At 42.0% G+C, this 23,144-nt stretch overlaps 1 protein-coding gene across 1 annotated transcript in view; it reads right to left on the reverse strand.

The window, feature by feature from the left end:
• Positions 1-19,318: 19,318 nt before the first annotated feature.
• The window catches only part of CACNA2D3 (calcium voltage-gated channel auxiliary subunit alpha2delta 3), a 771,963-nt gene continuing 768,137 nt past the window's right edge, over positions 19,319-23,144 (reverse strand). Inside the window, exons 36-37 of the mRNA XM_077776662.1 lie at positions 20,406-20,485; positions 19,319-19,539 (exon numbers count right to left, since the gene is read on the reverse strand). Of these exons, the coding sequence (XP_077632788.1) occupies positions 19,479-19,539; positions 20,406-20,485 (141 nt within the window). The 3' untranslated portion in view covers positions 19,319-19,478. The remainder of the gene's footprint in view (positions 19,540-20,405; positions 20,486-23,144) is intronic.

Consider the following 23,144-nt stretch of genomic DNA (forward strand, 5'->3'; position numbering starts at 1 on the left):
CATTATCCAACAAGGTAAAGCTATTTAAAGTGCATTTATGTTTCACAGTTGAAGGGCCATGGGGCTCTGAACTTCTGTTAGGCACACTGTTTCGTACAGTTTTGATCTCTCATGGGGCCTCACTGTCCTGAGGGCAAAGTGGGGTGGGTTGGATTGAGGTAGGAAGGAATCAGTTAATAGGTGCCATTAACTGATGGCCCATTAAAAAATAATAATTGCATTTTAATATGTTGGTATAAAGACAAATATATTAATATATATAATAACTTTTTTTTATTTTTTAAGTTTATTTCGAGAGAATGTGGAGGAGGAGGGAGAGAGAGAATGATAGAGAATCCCAGGCAGGCTCTGCACCATCAGTGCAGAGCCCAGCACAGGGCGAGCCAATACTAAGAGTTGGACGCTTAACCGACTAAGCCACCCAGGTGCCCCTATATATGATAACAAGTTAAGAAGCTTAGTCATCAAAATATACTAATGCAATTTTTTAAAGTGAAAATCAAGATTAATTCAAAACATCCATGATGAACAAAATATCAATAAAGACAGGATCAGGTGTATGTTGAAGCTTTCTGAAGCTCCCAGCTGTACCCTCGGGACTCTAGGGAGCACATGTGAGACACTGGAGAGTCACTGATGGCCCAGAGTGAGAAGTCTGCAGAGAGAGAGCACTGTTCTCTGTGTTCTAGTCTTGACTCTTTCCTCCCCACTAAGAAGTGTTGAGTATGATCCAATCTTTTTCTACTTCATTCACTGGATGTCTCTGAGCTGTGGTAGAGGACAATACTATCAGCGAAACATTTAAAGGTTTATTGTAGGTGGTCAACAAATGAATCCTTTTGTTTTATTTTACCATTCTGTACTTATTTTAACGTGTTTTGTTTCATGTATGTTAGAAAATCTGAAACTAGCACATTAAAACCATAGTTTCATAGATAGTATCATTGAGGACAAGAGCAAGTAAAAAGAGAAAACAAAGCATGGATGAAAATAATTAGCCAATCAGTATCTATTTACAAAAATAGCTGTCACAAACTCTCGAAGTTCTCCTAATGATGTCCAGGTAGGACTGCCTAGGCTGGGCAATGACTGATGACTAAGTCACTACCCTTTCTTTTTTTTATTTTAATGTTTCATTTATTTTTGAGAGAGAGACAGACAGACAGCATGAGCAGTGGAGGGTCAGAGAGGGTGGGAGACACAGAATCCAAAGACAGGCTCCAGGCTCTGAGCTAGCTGTCAGCACAGAGCTCGACGCGGGGCTCAAACCCACAAACCACGAGATCATGACCTGAGCCAAACGCTAAACCAACTGAGCCACCCAGGTGCTGCCCTCCCCAGCCCCTTTCTTTTTTTTCTTTTTTCTTTTTTTAATGTTTTCTTTTATTTTTTTTATTTCTAGGAGAGAGAGAGACAGACAGACAGACAGACAGACAGCATGAGCAGGGGAGGGTTAGAGAGAGAGGGAGACACAGAATTAGAAACAGGCTCCAGGCTCTGAACTGGCTGTCAGCACAGAGCCCGATGCGGGGCTCAAACCCACCAAAGGTGAGAGACACTTAACCGACTAAGCCACCCAGGCGCCCCACCCCCAGCGCCTTTCTTGAACGGAGCTGCCTCATGAATGTTACTTACCTTGGTAAGCCTCCATGTATGTCCTCATGTGTAAAAGGAGATCCCAAGTGATTGTATCTACTCCATGGAGCTGTAAAGAGGAAATGAGAGAACTCCTCCAAGACCTGTGGCCCAGACCTGGCACAATGTAAGAGCACAAGCCATGTGAGAGCTTGATTGTTATTGTCATGGCACCAATGTCTGTGTTATTTGGTTTCTCTACAGTGAACATACCTTGCTCTTCTAGGGAGAATTAGCAATAAGGTTATTTTTAAACTCTTTCCCCACCACTAAAAATTGAAATGCATAAATGGTAAGCCAAGGCAATGGGACAGATTAGAAAGACCATGGGCTTTGGAATCTGAAATGGTTTGGTCTTGGCTCTGCCATTTGCCAGGGCATGTCTGTAGGGGAGACATGTAACATCCAGCTCTGGGACCCATCTGGAAACTGAGGAGAGTCCCGGTGCCTAAAGGACAGCTGTGAATATTGCTGATAGAAAATGAGTTCATGTCATCTGACTGGGTTTGGCAAATCCAGATTTCCCTTTCTTCTCTGTCCTTCCCTCCCCTCCTCCACACCTTCCCTCCCCAACTCCTTCCCTCTCACACTCCTCCCCTCCCCCTGCCCTTCCTGCCCTCCTCCTCTCCCCTTCCATCTTCTTTCCTTTCCTTTTCTTGCTTTTAGTTTCTTTTCTTTCTGTAACATTCTACACAGTTTCTTATCCCAGTCACCTCAATGTCTTGCCTGCTCTGTTTTTTTCACTTGTCTTTGAGATGTTCCTTTGACTTTAATTAAACTCAAGAGCCTGGAAAATGTATTCAATCCTGTCTTAAAAAAATAGGGAAGTATAATTTCCAGGTCATTTTTTTTCCTTTTTTAGTTTCTACACTCTTTTAAAGCTCTCAGTGTCTGTAGCCTCTTATTTCATATACTTCCCCCCTGCCCACCCCGTAGTCAACCAACTTGGCCTCAAGTCAATTAAACATTGATTTTTTAATTTATTTTTTTAATGCTAAGGATAAAGAGGCTGAGCAGAATGAAAAGGAACCAGTGGCAATCAAAATGAATGGCCCCACATTTTTAGCCCTTCTGAAAATGATTTTTCATTTAAGAGATGCTTTTGACTCTAGTCCAGACTAAAACAAAGCAAGGTCAAAATTTCCTGAGAATCACAATGTGGCGAAGCCTGGGATTTATCAGAAAAATCTTTCATGATGAGATTTCCAGTTCATATTTCCAGGTGTGCAAATTGTTTCCCCAGAAGTTTAATGACAGAGCCAACAGGGTAGGTGCTTGCCTGTTTCAAACAGGTAAATAGATTTGTGGTTTCCCATCACACGTGGGTTTTATTGATTCTACTGTTGTTAGTGACATGGGATTAAAAAGATGTTGAAATGAACTCACCATGCATGAGTCCTAGAGAGAAAATCCATGACTCACATGGACGAGTCTTAGTGAGTATGCCTAGCTACAGGATTGTGTATCTCCCGGGAACTTCAGTGCTTGGGAAAGAAGCAGTTCCTAAAGTATGGGGGCAAAGCCATTTATGAGAACTCCAGCCATGATTTAGGAGCGTACAAGGAGATGGTGAGGAAAGAATGAGAAACCAAGTAGAAAATGCAAGGAGAAGCAATTCACATTTCTCTGAGCGTCACTGTGTGCTGGGCACAGCATCTCATTTCATGGTCTCTAGAGGTCCGCTAGGAACGTATTGGCCCTGAGCACCCCCTACCACAACCACCACTCACTTCCTAGAGGAAACTAAGCTGGAGACCCCAAACAGCTTGCCCAGGTTTTTATGTTCGGTTAGTAGGTGGTGATGGCAGGTTTCGCGATCAGGCTCTGAAGGGTGATATACATACCTTTCCACCTCGTGTCCCATCCATATTGAAGAAAAATACTTTTTTAAATTATTGGAGATTTTATTAAGGTGACGCTAAAGGAAAACAAGAAAAATAGAAACTTATAATTCTACAAAATATATGTTTGACTGTAACTGGGGTGGAAATATATCCTAATGGTCAAAAGAAGATGCAGTAGATTAATGCAGACCTTGGTTTGATTCCTCATTGTGCTGCTTAGGAGCTCTATGACTTTGGGTAAGACAGGTAACCCTCACGAAGCTAGTTTCCTCATACGTGGAAAGAGGTGCTAATGATACCAACCTCACAGGCATGTGGCAATACTCCTGATGGTCAAGAAGGCAGGAGGGACACCTAGGTGGCTCAGGTGGTTAAGTGTCCGACTTTGGCTCAGGTAACGATCTCGTGGTTTGTGAGTACAAGCCCTGCGTCGGGCTCTGTGCTTACAGCTCAGATCTTGGAGTCTGCTTCAGATTCTGTGTCTCCCCCTTTCTCTGTACCTCCCCTGCTCACACTCTGTCTCTCTCAAAAATAAATAAACATTAAAAAAAATTTTTTTAAAGAATGCAGGATTTGGATGAGGTCTAGATTTCCCACTTATTCTTTACATTGTGTGTATTCCTGGGCATATCACTTAACTTCTCTGGTCTTAAATTTTCCTGATAAGTAAAATGCAGATAATAACACAATGCTTTTATGGCTGATGTAAAGACTAAATAAAATATGTTAAGTGATGAGCTCAGTTCCTGGCACATAATAAGTGCTCGGTAAGTGGGCACGAATATTCTGATTTTAAATAAAGGTGGTTTATGTAGTAGAAGAAACCAGAGTCCTTTGACACAGCTTTCATATACTGGTGTTTTCCTGAATTTTCCATGATTCTGGGGAGTGAGGAGACATCTTTGCCTGTAACAGTAGATGATCACATTTTCTGAAAGTGATTTTCTTTGGTGATCTTTTTGACCTCAAACAAGATAGTCTTCCACCTCCTCTACTCAACAGACTTAGGAGTAGAAGCTATTTTACATAAGGCCTCCCAGAAAACCAGAATTAGTATTTGAAAGGAAACTGCTAGCATTTTGTTGGAAGCTCCAAGGCTCCTGTGGGGGGTGAGGGTGCACTGGGGGTTAGGAAAGGGCATGCCAGGGCCAGGAGTCAGCTTATAGCAGTCTGCACCTCACTTGACCTTAACCGTTTTTGGCTCAACATTACAACTGTCACAGGAAAGTCCTTCAAGGTGACGTAACATCATGAAGTTGAAATCCTTCCTATTGCTCCTTAAATGAAAATAACCTGGGGGGGGGGAATTATTAAATATTGCAATAGCACATATGTGGTGTCTGATTTAGAATTCACCATAGACTAAAATCACTGTTTACAAAAATAATGTCTAGGTGCCAGGTACTTTCAACAAGATTCTTTACATGCAGGAAGAACACAATAAGCACGTTTTCTATTTGAATGCCAAACTTGGAGAGGTTACCTTATTAAAAATCCCAGTTCCCATGTTTATATAAATGCCAGGTGTTAATAAAATATCATAGTTCATAAATATTGTTCCTCCTCAGATCATCTCCTGCTTGGCCTATGTCTTCAACATGGTACTAGGAAAAGTGTCAGAACTTGCAAAAGTACTTTGAATATGAGAATAGCGTGTGTTTTGGTTTTTAATCCATGTATAAACTCCCAAGAACAATGGAGACAAGCCAAAAAAATGGACTTGTCTTTTTAGGAGCTTCCAGTGAGGAGAAAATTCCTCCAGAGAGGCTACCAACTGGGTGAAAAATGGTTGAAAATGAAACCAAAGTTTAATTGCTTCTCCAGGAGCCAAACCAGGCCTAGAGGATAAATAGGAAATGGTCTTTGAGTCAGAGCGTCTATACCAGAAGATCCTTAAGAAGTGTGGATTAGTAGGATCTGTTCCCCTCCTGGAATGTATTTAATGTATTTCTACTTCCTGTGTCTCTTGTCTCCCTAAACCCTACTCTAATGCATCTGCAGGGTAGGGAACGGGGCTTCCTTTCAAAGCCAAGTTTTGGCCCCAAGAAGGGATTTACTTAAGAATATGGTAATTTTGGGATTGTCTCATTAGCAACCAAATTAAGCCTCATCCTGTGTGCCATGTGGAGAAAAACTGGGGGATACTTTGAACACCAACTTAGTTGACTCGTTTCTTAAACGTGTTTCATGGACCAGTGGTATTGACATCATCTGAGAGTTTGTTAGAAATACAAATTCTCAGACCTCCCCGTCAGACTTACTGAATCAGATACTCTTGGGAAAGACTCCATGACAATCTGTGTTGCAAGCAAGAAGGCTTCCTGGTGATGCTGATGTACCTAGAACTTTGTGAACCACTAGCCCAGTTTGTTGGGTGATTGCAAGACCCAGGGCCATTCCTGCTGAAGATCCTATGGTTCCATTTATCAACTTCTTACTACCCTTCACATGTGGGGTTTTGCTTAATCCTTCCTGCGGCTTTTGTGGTTGGTACTAATGTTTTGTCATTTGACGAATGAGGAAAATGACATTCACAGGATTCAAAGAGATGACTCAGGATCCATCAGGTAGTAAGCGGGACAGTCAAGACGCAAATCCACATCTATCTCCTAACACTCTTTACATGCAAGATGATCCTCTACGCAAGCAATCCTGTCCCATCAGAAATATCAGCTTTATGGAAGGGAACTGCACAAATGATGTCAGGTCTATGACAGAATGTCAGTTTATAGGCTTAGAAAAAAATTGGGAATTCACTCTCAAAGTTATGTGTGAATTCTCTATAGCAGTGCTCCCCAAAGTGTGCTCCATGGGCCACTGGTTCAAAATAAAGTTTCAGGGCTAGATAGATACGTTTGGGAAGTGGTAGTTTAAATTTTGCTAATTCAGTTTCTTAACAGCAGCACTTCTCAGTGCCATCAATGAATGTGATCAGGTACAAGGTGAATCTCTGAGGGTACCGTGTATATGGCATGTCTCCTCTCACTAACTACAGAACTAATTTCTCACAGACTATTTCTTGGATCTAAAGACCACAGAGCAAGATTTTAGAAGCCCTGCTCTATACCATGTTTTGGAAAGCAGCATCCAGGCTAAGGCCTGCCTGGAAGTTCTTTATGTTGAGTGGAAACCTCTTTCTCAATGAGCTCCTAGCCATTGCTATTTATTCCTTCTTTGTCAAGATTGAGAGCCTTATTCTTTCTTTGGCAGGACTCTTTCTCATGTGAGCTAGTTGGATATATAAGCACAAGTACTGTATCCTCTACTTAGCCTCATTTCTCCAGGATTCAATTCCCCAGTCTTCCTGCCATCCTTCAATGGCTCCATCCATCCATCCCCTTTTGGGTGGACTATTGCAGTAGCCTCATAATCAGCCTCTCCTCTTCTGATCATGGGGCTGCTGCTCATCTGCAGAGCAGCCAAAACAGAAAATATAAAAGTATCCTATCCCATCACTGCTGAAAACCCTTTTATGGTTCTTTACTGACTTGGATTGAAATACAACTCTCCAAAATGACCTAAATGCCCTCCCTTCCTGAAAATTGAACAATCCCTTTTATTTAGGAAGCTCCAATTACGCTTGCCTCTCAGTTCCTTAAATGGCTCTTTCCCATCTCCAGACCTTTCCCTTTGCTGTTCCCTCATCCTGGAATGATCTTCCATTACATGTTGACAAACTGTCTCCCACTAACCTCTTGGGTCTCAGTTTAAATGTCACCTTCTCAGAGGCTTTTCTGAGAGAATGGATCTCACTTAAGAGTCCTGTTATTATACCTTGACTCAGCACTTCATCCTTCCCCCTCATGGCACAGCCCATACTTCCTAATTCTGTGCTTGTGTGATCATTGATTTAATGTCTGTAGATTTAATGTTCAAGAGGCAAATCATCTGCATATCCAATAAAGACCCCTGTGCCTTGCATATGGTAGGCTCTCCAAATTTTGGAGTGGATGTATAGTTGTTGGTCTCTAGAGCCCCACACCGCCCCCCCCCCCCCCCCCCCCCCCATTCTCTATCTCTGTCTTCTCAGACCTGATGCACTCTGCCTGAGTCAGGTTAAGTGGAACTATCACCTCTCATATCCTGGATATCATGCTTCAGTTAATGTAACCAAAGGCCAAAGTAGCCTTTCCAGTGGCTGCCTCCAACCTTGGGCTCACATTAGACTCTCATTAAGTCCTCAAACACACCCAGCGCTTTCTGTATGTGTTCTCCTACAGCATAACTCGCCAGGCTAAACATAGGCTGTGAACCCATAGAACTCAGCACAGATCCTGTCTCAACATCTGTCATCTACTTCTCTTTGTTTGTGAGGGAAGTCCTGCCTCACACCTATCAGAGTCACTGATCACTTGCACAGAGCTAGGGGGAGGAATGGAGACCAGGGCCTGTGACTTAGAGCCTGACAGGCCTCCCACTAGGTCAGCACCACCCTTCACTGGCAGTTTCTGTTTCAGTTGCTGGTTCCTGGTGTTGTACCCCCTGCTGAAAGGAGAGCTATTTGGGCAGACCACCCACATGGGCTGACATGAATGGGAGCCCAGTTTGACTAGAGAATGTGGTTCCATCCTCATCTGAGCTTGATTCTGCCCAATTTAGGGTCCCCTGCCTGCTTTTGGAGGACATATATCCTCATCTCCATATTCTGGACCTTTCTGAGTTCAGTGGATTTTCTTCTTCCCATAGCCGTTTTTTTTTTTTTAAATTTTTAAATTTTTATTTATTTCTAGGAGAGAGAGAGACAGCGTGAGCAGGGGAGGGTCAGAGAGAGAGGGAGACACAGACTGAAACAGGCTCCAGGCTCCGAGCTGGCAGTCAGCACAGAGCCCGACGCGGGGCTCGAACCCACGAACCGCGAGATCATGACCTAAGCGAAAGTCGGACGCTCAGCCGACTAAGCCGCTCAGCCGACTAAGCCACCCAGGCGCCCCTTCATAGCCGTTTTTTAAATTTAAATGCCTCTGCATTAATTTCAGTATTTAGGGATTGAATTAAACAGGAGAAATATGATGTTATGCTTATGAAATATGAAATGCATGTGATGACTAACGATTAAAATTGTAGTCCTTAGATCCAGACAGAATCAGGTTGGAATTCTTCATCAATTGGGTGGTGTAAGCTCAGGGAAGTTATTGAACCTCCTGTGAGGTTCAGGATCCTCACACACAGAATAGTTCAAACGGACCGTTCAGAACTGGGGTGTGGTTCTAATTGGAGCTGTGCTTGGCAGGATAAAGGGGGGCTAGAATTCTTGTTGCTTCTTCTTATTACTACCAGTCGGTCTCTGTTAATGTCCTTCTTCCAAGAGAGGTCAGCAAACTTCCTGTGGAGGCCTAGATACTAAATGTTTTAGAGTTTACAAGCCATACAGTCTCTGTTGAAACTACTCAGTTCTGCCATTGTAACACAGAGACATGTAAAGACAACATAGAAACAACTGGGCATGTCTGTGTTTCAATAAAACTTTATTTGAAAAAGCAGGTTGCGGTCCAGAATTGGCCTGCAGGTTGCAGTTTACCAACCCTTGTCCTAGAACTTCACTTTTAGTGGCCTATTTGATTACTTTGAAAACTTCACTCTTGGTTTCCATGCTTTTTGACTTTTGGCCTGAAGAAAAGGCAGAAATCCTTGTCACCGTGACCATGTAATTTTTACTTTTGCCAGATGAATCTCTGTGCTATTTATGGGAAAACCTGGAGACAGTCCAGGAGGAATGATCCCAGTCAACCAAGAAAACATCCCTTCTTGGGAAATATCATGGGGACAACACAGACAGTTTGTGGAAAGAGGACAGGACACTTGTCTAGTCAGTTGAAATGATAAAGATAAGGTTCTGCAGCAAATGCCAAATTAGAAGAGGTTCAAGTAGCCGTTGAAAGATCAAATGTAGGAAAGAATGTAGGAAAAATCAAATGTAAGAAAGAATCAAATGTAGTTTGCTAAGGGGTGGCTGGCTGGCTCCGTCAGTAGAGTGTGTGACTCTTGACCTTGGGGTTGTGAGTTCAAACCCCACATTGGGGGTAGAGTTTACTTAAAGTTTTTTGAAAAAAAATCAAACAAATGTAGCTTGTTGACTTTCACAGCTGGCTATAAATTTCTCCATTAACTAGGACTGCATTTGGCTGCTTGTAGCTAAAATCTGACTACAGTGGCTGAATCAAATAACCTAATGGGAAATCTGGACACACAGCAAGCCTGCCAGGGAGGTGTGTGTGTGTGTGTGTGTGTGTGTGTGTGTGTGTGCACGCGCATGTGTGTTGGGGGGGAGGGGTTGTAGCTAGTCAGGGTTTCAAAGACCTTGGCTCCTTCTAGCTTCCTGTCCTGTGATCCTTAGAGTGTGGTTCTTGACTTCATGGTCACAAGACGGCTGCTGTGCCTCTATGCAACAAATACAGATTTCAGGCCAGAAAAAGGTTTCTGTCTTAGGAACCATATGCACCTGTCTACCTTTAGCTGCAAGGGAATCTGAAGAAATTACTTTTTAATTGGGCACACGGACACTTCAGACAAATCTGGGGTTCTCTTTTGGTGGGAAAAGAAGAGTGGATTTAGGGGAGGCAGTAGGAACATCTGCCACAATGGTAAGACCATGCTGCACTGTGGTTAAGAGCAGGCTCTAAAACCAGCTAGACTCAGCCAGGTCCTCATTTCTGAAGGGGAACCATAGTATTTCTCGCATAGAGTTGCTCTTATGAGCAGACAAAATAATCCATGTCAAGTGTCAATTATTATTATTATTATTATTATTATTATTATTATTATTATTATTATTTTAAAGCTACTCTCCCCCTTCCCTCAGAAATTGCATTTTTCTTTTAAGTAAATGATTCCGTAGCAGCCCACCTATGACCTTCCCTGAGAAGGAGCCAGTGCTGACACCATCCAACTCTTAGCTGTCGTCGCTTTCAACATAGAACGATGGAGAATGATTGAAAGCATTGAATAATTCTGTTTGCAAGAGTCCCTCGGAGACACTTGAATCAGGTTCTGAAAATGAGTAAGAATTTGCCAGGCAGAATAGAGAAAACTAGAAAGGGTGTTCCAGGAAAAGGGAACAGAACAGCATGTGCAAAAGGATGACATCAAAAAAGAGCGTATTGCCTCATTGTATCACCTGGCAGCAACCATTTCTAACGCAGGATGTCAGTGGCATCTTTCCAAGGATCCCAAAGACATGAGGAGAGGGTTATTAGGCAATTACAGCACAGCCACTAACAAAGATGAGCTTTTCCTGAAAGGTGTATAGTAGAATTCACTTGAATTCAAGTAGAATTAACTTGAAATTTGGGGCTACTTTCAGAAGCATTTAGACTACATTTTACTTTGCACTTGCTATTGCTGTCCTGGAGTCAGTGAGTTACACTCACCATCATGTTGTACCATCTGATAACTTTATGAAGGGAAGTGTTATAATCCCTGTTTCGTGTGTGAGCAAACTGGAGGTCAGGTTAGGTGAAGCTGTTGCCCAAGTTCACCCGAGCAAGTGCGTTAGAATCTCTGGGTGTTCCCTCAAGTGCATACCTGTTATCTTTCCAAGCAAGCCAGCCACCTACCCACTCTGTTATCATTTTTATATCATCTTTATGTGGGAGATGGCAACAAAGTTTCTCAAGACTTAGAATTTTAGGGCTAGAAGAGCCTAGATCTGCACCATCTAACAGATTAGGGGCAAGCGTCTATGAACATTTGAAATGGCTATGTAGCTAGTGCTACTGATGAACTGTGAATGTGTTTAATTTTAGAAAATTTTAGTTTAAAAATGGATGTTTAACTCGGGTAATAGAAAACTTTAAAAAATGTTTGTTTATTTTTGAGAGAGAGAGAGAGAGAGAGAGATACAGAGCATGAGCGGGGGAGGGATAGAGAGGGAGACACAGAATCCTAAGCAGGCTCCAGGCTCTAAGCTGTCAGCGCAGAGCCCGATGCAGGGCTCAAACCCATGAGCAGGGAGATCATGACCTGCGCTGAAGTCTGATGCTTAACCAACTGAACCACCCAGGAGCCCCTGGAAAACTTTTAAATATGTTTGAAATAACTTGGGTATGGGAATCTATTTTTTTCACCCATAAATATCATGAAATCTAAATGTTGATCAAATATGATTAATGAAAATTTAGCATCTGAATCGATAAGAATAAGACACACCCTGGATTTTGAAGACGTAGTACAGAAGAAATAATGTATAATATGTTATTAATAAATTTGTATGTTGATTCCATGTTGAGATGATAATATTTTGGATATATTAGATTAAACGGAGTATACTATTGAAATTAATTTTATCTGTTTCTTCTTTTTCAAATGTGATGACTAGAAAATTTAAAATTATTTACATGACTCACATTCTTTTACTATTGAGCAGTGTTGTTAATGAGAACACATCTCCAGGGCACCTGGGTGGCTCTGTGGGTTAAGTGTACAACTCTCGATTTCAGCTCAGGCCATGATCTCATGGTTTGTGGGAGCACTGGGCTCTGTGCTGACAGTGCAGGGCTTGCTTTGGGACCCTTTCTCACCCTTTCTCTCTGCCCCTCCCCTGCTTGCGCACTCTGTCTCTCTCAAAATAAATAAATAAACAACAACAACAAAAGAACACATCTCACTTTTTAGGCAAGGAAAACTGGCTTCACTCTGTCTTGAAGAGAAATTGAACACTGGTAAGCGACAGGCCCTATCCACACCTTTGTCTCAAGTAGTGCAACCTTGGATAGGCTGCCACCCTTCCATGGACCAATTTCTCAAACAGTAGGATTCTCTCATCCACCAAGTGTGCATGATCCCATTAAAATCATCAGAATTTCAAAGATATTAATCACTATAGGTCTATATAAAGAGGAAAATTGGAGTTTAAGATCTAATATAGTTTAAGATCTAATTCCAGTATAGACTGTTTCAAAAGCTAAATAAATTAGTAATTATTTGTATTGGATACGGTAAAGTATATGTGTGTGTGTTTGTGTGTGTGTATATATATGTGTATGTGTGTGTATTTGTGTATATATGTATATATATATGTATATATACAAATACACACACATACACTCATCAAATGCACATATATATGTCACTATTCTTATTTCCATATATGAGATAGGAAAACTGATTAAGTAACTCACCCATAGTCACTCAGCTTTAAAATGTAGAGCTGAGACTCAGTGTAGCGTGTTTGATCCTGAAGCCTGTGCTCATACTGACTTCCTGTGATGTCAGTGCCCAGAGATCCTATGTAACAAGCCCCTTCAAAATGCTCTTTCCTTTTATTAGTCAGCTGTACACACATGGACAACAATGAGGTCTGTCCTAAAATGAGAAGGAATTCAAAGTCTGGATGCTCAGAAATCCACACAAAGAGATTCAGGGAACTTTGAGGTGGGAGGCTATGAATTAGCCTCCCAGACCAAAAGGAGTGCCGCCCATTTGTTAATTTGATTTTGTTTAGGTTACTGAGCCATGATTCATCCTTAATTGCATTGTTTCAAATGACTAAATAGTCTAAGTATTAACCAACTGCTAAGTGGTTGCCCAGCCTCAGTTTAACTAGGACATCTTCAGCTTAGGAGTCATTAAAATCAAAAGACTGTCGGCACTCCATTGGGTATTGGGTGATCTGCCAACTGAATGATGGTTCTGGTGCCCAGGGAGGCAGATTTCTGGAACATGAGGAATTGTGTCCCTTCTGTCACTGTTGCCTGGGTCAAGTTCAGGTCTCCCCCTTTCAGTTGGTGTTGAAAATTCCCATAGATAGAAGGCCAGAGGACAGATTGATCTGATTCAGCAGATTGACTTCTGACTGTGGACCTTAGCAACAGGCTCCGCCAGAAATATTTTGAAAACTGATAAAGCACAGATAGACTTTCAAATTAAAGGTATGATTCTCAGAACTTATTCTACAGAGCCTCAGATTACTTATTTATCAAATGGGAATAATTACATCATATTGACTCTTCACTAAGTATGTAAGCAGAGAAAATGAGATGATGGGTGTTGGAAGAGTTTGTCAGACAGGTTATCAAAATGTTAAAGACTATTGGTTGAATATTAGTCATTTCCAGCACATTTGTGGATGTCATTAGTATTTGGACACCAAGCATATCTGTATTAAACCCCGTATCACCTTTCTAGCCCTATATTTAAAACTAATAATTTCAAAATATGCCACCAACTTGTGAGAGACTGTCAGGAGCTGAGAAAAGATGTGAACTTGGGGTCCAGTTATGGTTAAGTTTCCAGAACACATGGACTGAAGGTGAAAGAGGTTATCATGGGAATGGCAATACCAGGTCAATAGGCAAGCTTGGTTTTGACTATAGTTTGAGGATCCAGCACACCCTACATCCAAGACTGATGTTTCCCACATGTTAGCACACAAAAAGACTACCTGGAGCAAGTGCTGAAACACAGATTCCTGGGACCAATATCCAGGGACTAATTCAGTGAGTCTGGGATGGGCTGCAAAAAGTCCCATTTGTAGTCCAGTCCTGGTAGATGCTGATACTGCAGGTCCACAGATGGTAATTTGGATAGAACTGTCCCTGCTGAATCCTGTATATGGTCACAGCTACCAGGACCATTTGTTCTAGCCAACCTCCCATCATTCATCTACCTAGAAGCTGGCCAGTGCCCCCAATGAGCTCCCTTATCCGAGATATGGCCAGGCTCAAACTGCCCCCTTTCCATTCATCTGGGCAAGTGCAGTGGCTCCTTGAGCAATCTCCCTGTCTCAGAATGCTCTTATGACCACACATAAATTTACTTAAAAATAAGCGCAGGTGCAAACATGCAGGAATCCACTTACCGTGAAGACTGACAGATTTCAGAATAATGTCCTTGTACTACAAATACCTCCCCCCAACCCCAGGACGAATTGTGGAGGGCTTAGAGAGGAAAGCCTGGATGGAGATTCACATCTGTGAGCAAGAAAGGAAGAAAGCTTCAGTCATTCTATTCCCCTCACAATCCTCAGCCTTATTGTGAAAAGGAGCAGTGGGCGGTGGATCCATGAAAGGAGACCTTTGACCCCTTCCACATACTGAACTCCTGAATCGGGCCGGTGTGCTACAGACACAGGAACATTCTGTAAGGCAGAACATCTGGATGGGGCAAGAAAGGGATCGACCACATGTCCTGGTGGCCTGTTCGAGCTGTCTCGAAGGAATAAAGATACCCCTTTCTGGAACATCAGAGGAATCTGCGCTTGGTGCAAAACAAGTTTTATTTTGAATTTGAATTGAGGTAAAACATCCTTAATTTCAGGTGACAACACAGAGACCTGCTACCAAGGGACTATGACAGTAAAAATTGGTGTGGAGGATGGTGCCTGAGAGGAGACATTTGCAGCAAATTACAACAATGTTAGGAATGTCAGGCTCGTGGTCAGTGGAGCATTTGGCTATGGGTTGTTTTAATCCAACTAAATACTAATATGCATATCTGAGTTCATTCACTCTCTGGATTAGCACAGTATCATATTAGCCTAATATAGCTTTAGCCTAATTTAATGCGGAAATATTAACTCAGGGAATTCCTTTCATGACATGGTATTATTTCTATAGCAATTTAATATTTTATTGGTCTGAGACAATGCAGTGCCAGTATACTTTCCTCCCAAAACACACCCTAATAAACGTGGGATTTTTCATTCTAGCTATGGTTTCAGAGCAGCCATCGGACAGAGGCTAAAGTCTTGGTCCCTACAGTCAAACATCTGTGTCTGCATCGCCATCCAGGCTCCTTGGTATTGTTGATGGTCTATTTGCATACCTCTCTCTCTTGCCCAAGGGGAGTCAGATGGAATGGCTATGGATCGTCCCTACTCCTGGATTCTAGGATTGAAAACAGAGCTATATAATGTGCCTGCTGTATCAAGACAGGAGATGACCTCACCCTTCTGGGCTCCCTGGAATCCCCATGAAACGGGACTTGAGACTCATTTAAGTGGAAAAGTACAAGCATAACTGAAAAAGAAAATGTCAGCTGGGGTCATGTCAATGTCAAGGCCCTAGTAAAATGCTGGAAGTCACATGGTTTTGCCAGAGAAGTTTGCTGACCCTTTCTCCCAGAGCAAGGCCCTGTCCTCTTGTGCCCAACCCCCAAATACGCTGGAGTCTGAGACTTCGAGAGAGAGGCCATGCTGGCCTTGCACATGATAGATGGCTGTCACTCAAATACCTGCCTCCCATCAGCTTTGTCTCCCAAAGACACTCCTGCACGTTTCTTTCCAAGCCGCTGACCCTGACCTTGATCATGCCCTCATTAACTCTTGCTCAGGCTTTTGAAGTTGCCGTTAAATTAGGTGTCTTTGCCTCTAGCGTTTTTCCTTCCAATCCGTCTTTTGCCCTGTTGCACAATAATTGATTAATAGTATAGTTGGGAATAAGACACTCCTCTACTCCGAAGCTTTCTATGGCTCCCCATTGCCTATGGAACAAAGTCCAAATCTTTATGGTTTTTAAGGCCCTGGCTACTTTTCCAGCTCTCCCCTGCACTTCCTCCGTCCGTCCTTCCAAGACTCATGCATTTTCTTTTTCTGCTTTAGCAAACCAAGAGATCTCCAAATATACAATGACTTTCCCCATCTTTGGTCCTTTGCTCATCTTGGTTCCTACTGCCAGGAATGTGATCCTTTGTGCCTTTGGGACCACTATTCAACCTTCAAAGCCAGGTTCAAATTCCATGCTCCCCAGAATATTCTCTCCATGCCACCCATTTAGAATTAGTCAATTTGGAGCAGTTACATTTGACTTGTATTCTGTTTATTTTTGTGTCTACCTGGCCTCCCCAGTAGCCTCTGCAGCATTAAGAAAGGAACCCTTTCTGGATCATTTCTAAGTGATTCTCCCACATAAAATGCTCACAGTAAATCTATGGGGACACAAAGCCCTTTACCGGCTCCATAGAAATTACATGTATACACCTGTCCAATCTCTACTTGCACAGATTTCAATTACTTCCCATGTTCTTCTGGACATCAGCTATGTTGAATATTGAAATCATTAATGTAGTCCCTGATGGCTGTTTCTAGGTCTTCAACCATCACTAGTAAGAATCTCTGAGATTATGAAAGGAAAATTTCTCTATTGTATAGAGGGTACCTCTGGATAACTTCTGCCTGGCACAAGAGAGTCTTTGTGGCCAGCTTGAATAATTACTTATCAAAACAGTGACCTTTGTACATGAGATATGAGGACAGGGTAAGAGTGGTGACTACTGAAAGCCTGGTTAATACCCTGCTCCAATCTGCATCACACCTCTGCCTACACTTTCTAGCTGCGTGACCTTGGCCAATTTATTTTACCTCTATGGCCTATTTCCTCATCCTAAAAGTAGGATGGTAATAGTACCTGCCTCCAGGGCTTTTCTTAGGAATAAATGATACAGTGTATATATAAAACACAGAGGAGGGCTTAGTACCTAACAGATGTTCAGTAAATGCTAACTGTTTTTGTTGTGATTATATATCATGGCCATCACCATTTTGGATAGTCCCCCTCATTCTATACTGCTGCTCTGTGAACATATGACTATCTTAGCATGGATAGCTATACTACTCAGTTATAATGTGTTCAAATAAATGATCCATAAATGTTTCCTTACAGGCAGTTTGCTAAATACCAAGCCACTTAATTTATTTATAGTCTTTTATGCCACTTAATTATCTATAATCTGTACCCTTTTATATCTTCACATCTTGGAAAAATTACCAGATTTTTCCAAATAAAGGTTTTGACTACATAGACTCATAGAAAGTGTGAGCTTGAGGGATGTCAATGAGGGCAAGTAATTACATCTGGACCCACATCCTTCTCTGTCCCCAAGGCAGACATTGATGGTCAGTCATGGTGCCCTTTCCACTGACTTCACATGCTACTTTCCGGTCCTTCCAGCCCAGTGCTTCAGCAACAGCCACCAATCAGTCAGAGCTGACATCCATCTGCCATCCTCTCTACTCCTCAGTTCTTATTTTCTAGTTTCCTTCCCTATCATCTTTAAGGCTGGCTGCACAGAATTTCTCTGGAAGCCTCTGGGGAAGATCCATGTTGTCCTAGTTGAAGTTCTTGCTGTTCTCTTAGAAGCTCTCGGGAACTAGATAGTTTGGAGTTTAGACAGAAGGTTGACAGTCTTCTTTGGGGATGATCCACCTGGCTCTCCTTTAACTAAAGAAAACCCAGCTCAAAGCCTAGCTCAGCCAATTTTCTGCATTAATGAGGCTAAAAGAAGATGATCCAGGCTCATTTTCAACTGAGATTAACTTGAGCTCATAAATACCACCTTAACTCTTAAAAACACTGGAGATTAGGCAGTAGTTTTCTCCTTGGAGATGGAACTGCCAGGTTTCTAATAAAGAAGGGAGCCACATTTAGATGAAGTTTCCAAAATATTCTTTATCTTTTCTGAAAATTCTGTCTCCATGTGTGGAAAAACCCAATGCTAGAAAAAACCACTTGTGATATCTCACAAGTCAGGATGGTTAGACACTCTCATTGGCTGATGGCCTCTGTAAGTCCCCATGAAGCCAAGGTCTTTCAGGTACCATGATATAATCAAGACCAAAAAGAGACATTTCTCCAAATAGAGATTTAAAAATTTTTTAATGTTTATTTTTGAGAGAGTGAGAGAGACAGAACATGAGCGGGGGAGGGGCAAAGAGAGAGGGAGATGCAGAACTCAAAGCAGGCTCTAGGTTCTGAGCTATCAGCACAGAGTCCATTGTGGGGCTCGAACTCACAGACCATGAGATCATGACCTGGGCCAAAGTCAGATGTCCAACCGACTGAGCCACCCAAGTGCCTATCCCCCAAATAGAGATTTTTAATCACTTCATGTGGTGGTACAGGGGATAGAAGATTCTAGAAAATCATTTCCCTTTGTTTTGGCAACCCTAACAAAAGTGAGTCATATTCTAACTGTACTCTCTAGATAAAGACTAACATTTGAATTATTGATCCCTCAAAGCCAGACAAGTTTTTATGTCTAGAGTTATGGCTGTGATTTGCCCCAGAATATTCCCTGTCAATGGGGAACCTACATCTACTCCATCAATACATGTACAAATGACACGCATGTTCAGGATTTCCAGAAAAGGGCAATGAGGTATGAATTCTAACACTGTTGCAGTATTAGCTCCTGTGGAGGTGAATATCAGACTTCCTCCTCACACACTGTGTTGCTCGGCTCCTCCCCTCTCCATCCCCTTGCTAACTCCTGCTCATCTTGAAAAGTAATTGCATTTCTTTTTTTTTAATGTTTATTTTTGAGTGAGAGAGAGGATGTGTGTGCATGCACCCATGCGGCGGGGGAGGGGCAGAAAGAGGGAGAGAATGTGAAGCAGGCTCTGTGCTGACAGCAGAGAGCCTGATGGGGGGCTTGAACTCAGGAATCGTGAGGCCATGACTGAATCACAATCGGATGTTCAACCGACTGAGCCACCCAGGAGCCCCGTCATTGCATTTCTTACCATCTCCTAGTCACCTCCCTGTTACCTCCTGTCTCCCAGACCTGATGAGCAAGCTCTCTCCATCCCTATCCTCCCCCTCATTTCCAGACCCTCTTGCAACACTCTGCTGTCCTTAAAGCAGCACGTGTCCTATTGACTGTTGTCACTGAATCATCAGTACACTGCTGGAGCATTGCAGTTGTTCGAGAACTGTTTGTTGGGTAATTATCTGAATGAAGCTTTTTGGAGAAAACTTTAAGTCTAGGAGGAAAACACTGATGGAGCTGCAGATCACAGAACTATCACTCATTCCTTCTCCCTGCAAGAGAAAGACAAAGAGCACAACACCAAAAGCAAAAACAACACAGAAATACTTTTTTTTTTTTATAGTTTATTGTCNCTTCTTTATATGAAGTTCTGGAACTTGACAATATGAATTTGACTTTATCATGAGTGGTCAGGATTACCCTTTCGTCTTACTCAGTTTGTTCACTCTTCTGGACCAGGTTGTGTCAAAGTCAGGGACTAGATACCTCATTGTACCCATAGCACCCTGTGAAGAAGAATTACCATGTGTCTTCTCGCTCCAGAGTTCTTGCCGTTCTCTTTCCTTCTCCACACAACGATCTTGTTCAAAAAGAAAATAAAATGTAGGATTCAATCCTTTGGCTGGATCCATAGACTCCTGGTGCCAGGCAAAGGGATTAGTGGTTTTTTTTGTTTGTTTTGTTATAGTTTGTTTTTGACTTTTGTTCTCTGAATGTAGCATCACGTGAAGACAGAATATAGCCTAAAGGTGTACTTAAAATGTCGTCCTGTTCCTGAGCTTATTCAGACAGGCAATAGAAAATGGCACCCTTGATAATTAAAGCTCTTAAAGAAATTCAGCACAGGCAAGCAACTATAAACAAGAAGTTATTAGTCAGAGAACATGCTTGCGACATGAACATAGAAATTCCCACATGTCCTCAGAGGGCAAGAGAAGGAAAATGCAAGATTCTCTGGATAGTTTCATTATCATCTTTGTTGATCATTTTCTACTGAAGCAGACTGCCCATTGCCATCATTCCAGCCCCTTCAGCTAGCTGGAATTCCTTTTAATGCATTTATAAAATAAAGTGTTGACTGCAATACTTAAAATAAGTCCACATCTTTGCTTACTTATAGATTCTATATAAACTATTTTAGCATTACTGAAAATATCTAAGAAAAAAATAAAAAGATTATTATCCTGTTAAAATGCCAATTAAAGACAAACAAGTATATAAATTTACATCTATATCTTAGGAAGAGTCTGCATTTTAAAAGCTCAAACTCCCAAAACTTAAAAAAATTTTTTTTTACATTTATTTATTTTTGAGAGACAAAGCATGAACAGGGGAGGGGCAGAGAGAGAAAGAGACACAGAATTGGAAGCAGGCTCCAGGCTCTGAGCTAATGGTCAGCACAGAGCCCCACGCGGGGCCCGAACCCAAGAACTGCGAAATCATTACCTGAGCCGAAGTCGGACGCTCAACTGACTGAGCCACTCAGGCGCCCCCTCACAAAACTTTTTAGGAATGATGCCATTGCGCTGCAGAAAGAAAAAGCCAAAACTGGTTGAACATAAGACATAAATGGTTGAAACATGGTTTAATCTTTTCCTCCTAATCTTCCTCTGCCACTTTGGAAAGTGATAAAAGATTCTGTACTTTTTTTTAAGAAGTTGACCTCATTTTTATTTTATTTTCTAAAAGTAGAGTTGTCTTTACATGTGTTTGAAAGTATGTCTGTCAAACCTTTGGAGGACTTTTCAGAACGAAGAAAACTACAACGCATATCTTACCAAATTGTTTGGGGATTTTCCGCTTTTATGTGTTTGGGCATTTTTCCCTCTTAAACGTCAAAACCTAATAATCGTGGCAGAAGGTTAAATATTTTCCATACTTTGTTTCTGAAATTTGTTCTTTACAAAGAGCATATGGGGGAAAGAAATTTGCACACCCAATCTATTACCATTAGTTACCTCTGGGGTTAGGGAGTAGGAACTGGGATTGGAGGCAGTGCAAGGGGCTTCTCTCTTCTTTTTCCATTTTACTTACAATAAAAATATACTAGTGGGCCGCTTGTATAATTTTTACAGCCATTTGATAAAGAAAAAAACCCATCATATTTAGAGGAAAAATATCTATTTGGGTAACTGTAGAAGTTCTCTGTATCCCTGGTGTGAACATTGCAACACAGGAAGTAGGGACATATTCCTATCTGCTCTGCCGGTAACACCCGCCATCTAAAGCATTTCTGCAACAAAAGTTTAAATAGAAGAATTTGGGGGTGGAAATATGGGAGGGGTGGGAGGCAGAATGAAGAATCTGATATCCAGAATGGAAAGTTTCTAGTTGGGAAAAGTTTAGGAGTTAAATACTTTGATAAGTCATATCAAGATTATATTGAATTCATTCTCCCTAATGTCAGTTTGCTTTAACTCAATATCCTTAGGAAAAAAAACAAAAAACAAAGCTATTCTTTCACAACATTATCAGTCCATTTGGGGGCTTTAAAATAGAAACTTAAATTTGCACGTAACGGTTACATTCAAGAGAGCACCTTATTTAAACTCCCAAGTTTCTTAGGGGCTAGGGATGCCATGTAATGCTAACTTAGTTTAATCTGGTTTCTTTCCACCAAAACACACTATCCTTTCTTTTGGAGTTTCACCCCACCCCAGCCCGTGTCCCTTTTCACCAGGGTGTGACAGATTAAAAGCTGATTTGAAGAGTAAAGTCCATTTGCATCCCAGACCTCGGTCTCCAAACATTCAGTGTCATGAGATGTTTCATGACCACAGCATGCCCGTCATCTCATTCTCCAAACAAGGGACGTGGGGATGAATGGGGTGGAGCTTTTTATTCTTCCAGGATTTAAAACTATGTATACATAGAGCAAGCAGCTGGCACAAGTCTTCGGTAAGTGTGTGTGTGTGTGTGTGTGTGTGTGTGTGTGTGTGAGAGAGAGAGATGGAGAAAGAGTTGAATCAAAAGAGTGGTTTCCTGTTCAGAGCAGGACATAAGTTTCATTCCATGAAAGGAAATATAATTGATTCCACTTCCATCAGCACATCAAGAGGATGGCCGGTAACTTGCTTCCTCCAGGCTGGCTAGGGGATGACGCAGTCCAGGGGAAATGGTCCCCTCCCCAGGCCTGGGACGGGCCCTGGCTGGCCTGGGAAAGCGCACACCCGCACAGCCCCTCGCCCCTTGTGGTCCCCCTGGAGTCTGTCAACGGTCGAGTTCTGTCCTTTTTCCACACTTGGGAGGACACATGATGTCCCTCCAGGTCCTGCAGTCTGGGTTTGATTAAATAATTATAAACTCCCAGCAGCAGATCTATCATTTATGTTCCGAAACATGCCAGCATGTGTCTTTTGTGGCCATGCCAGCCAATCGTCAAGCTGCTCTCGTTATTGTCACTGAGAACACAGTGGTTCAATGTTTGTGCTAGTTCCTGGATTTTGGCGATAGAATGTTGCCCAGCAGTGTGCTGCCGGTGCCAGCATCACTACAGAACTTCATAATAAATCCTTTCTATATTTATTCAGTCTACCACTCTGACACTGAAATTGCCTTTTATGAGCTTATGATTGGAGGCTCCCATTTTCCACTCCTAACTCTGGGTGATTATATATTCTAACAGCAAAGGCATCAGGGCCCGTTGTCTGCACATGCAGCATGGCAAGGTGGTTGCTGGTGCACTGGGGGAAGGTCGGAGACTGGAAGTGTGCAGAGCTGACCGTTCATCCCACACAAAGGAAGCACAGAGGCCACCTCTTGAATCCATTTGCTTAACATGCTTAAAATTTTCCACTTCCTCCACAGCTAAAGCCCAAAATAAAATTGTCAAAATAAAGCAGCAATAATTCATAGTAATATGTTATCTCCCACAAAAGTGCAAAGGGAGGTAGGAGGACACCACCTAATTAAGTTCAGGGAATATTTAGAGGTATTTTTAGTTCGTGCCTTAATTGAGCCACAAATGATCTCTAAATTGTCTCCATTCAAAGCATATAAACTTGGACAATAACTGAAATACCTGAAGGGAAAGTGCCTACTTTCTGTGTACATGAATAATTTTGCTGACAATAATGTACATGGCCAGAATGATTTTCCTATCCCATGACTTCACTAATGATACCATACTAAGAAGCTTCTAGAAATTATGATGAATAAAAAATTAACAACAGAACACAAGCTATG

This window comes from Crocuta crocuta, unplaced genomic scaffold, assembly GCF_008692635.1.
Source record: "Crocuta crocuta isolate KB4526 unplaced genomic scaffold, BGI_CrCroc_1.0 scaffold87, whole genome shotgun sequence".
Taxonomy (NCBI): Eukaryota; Metazoa; Chordata; class Mammalia; order Carnivora; family Hyaenidae; genus Crocuta; species Crocuta crocuta.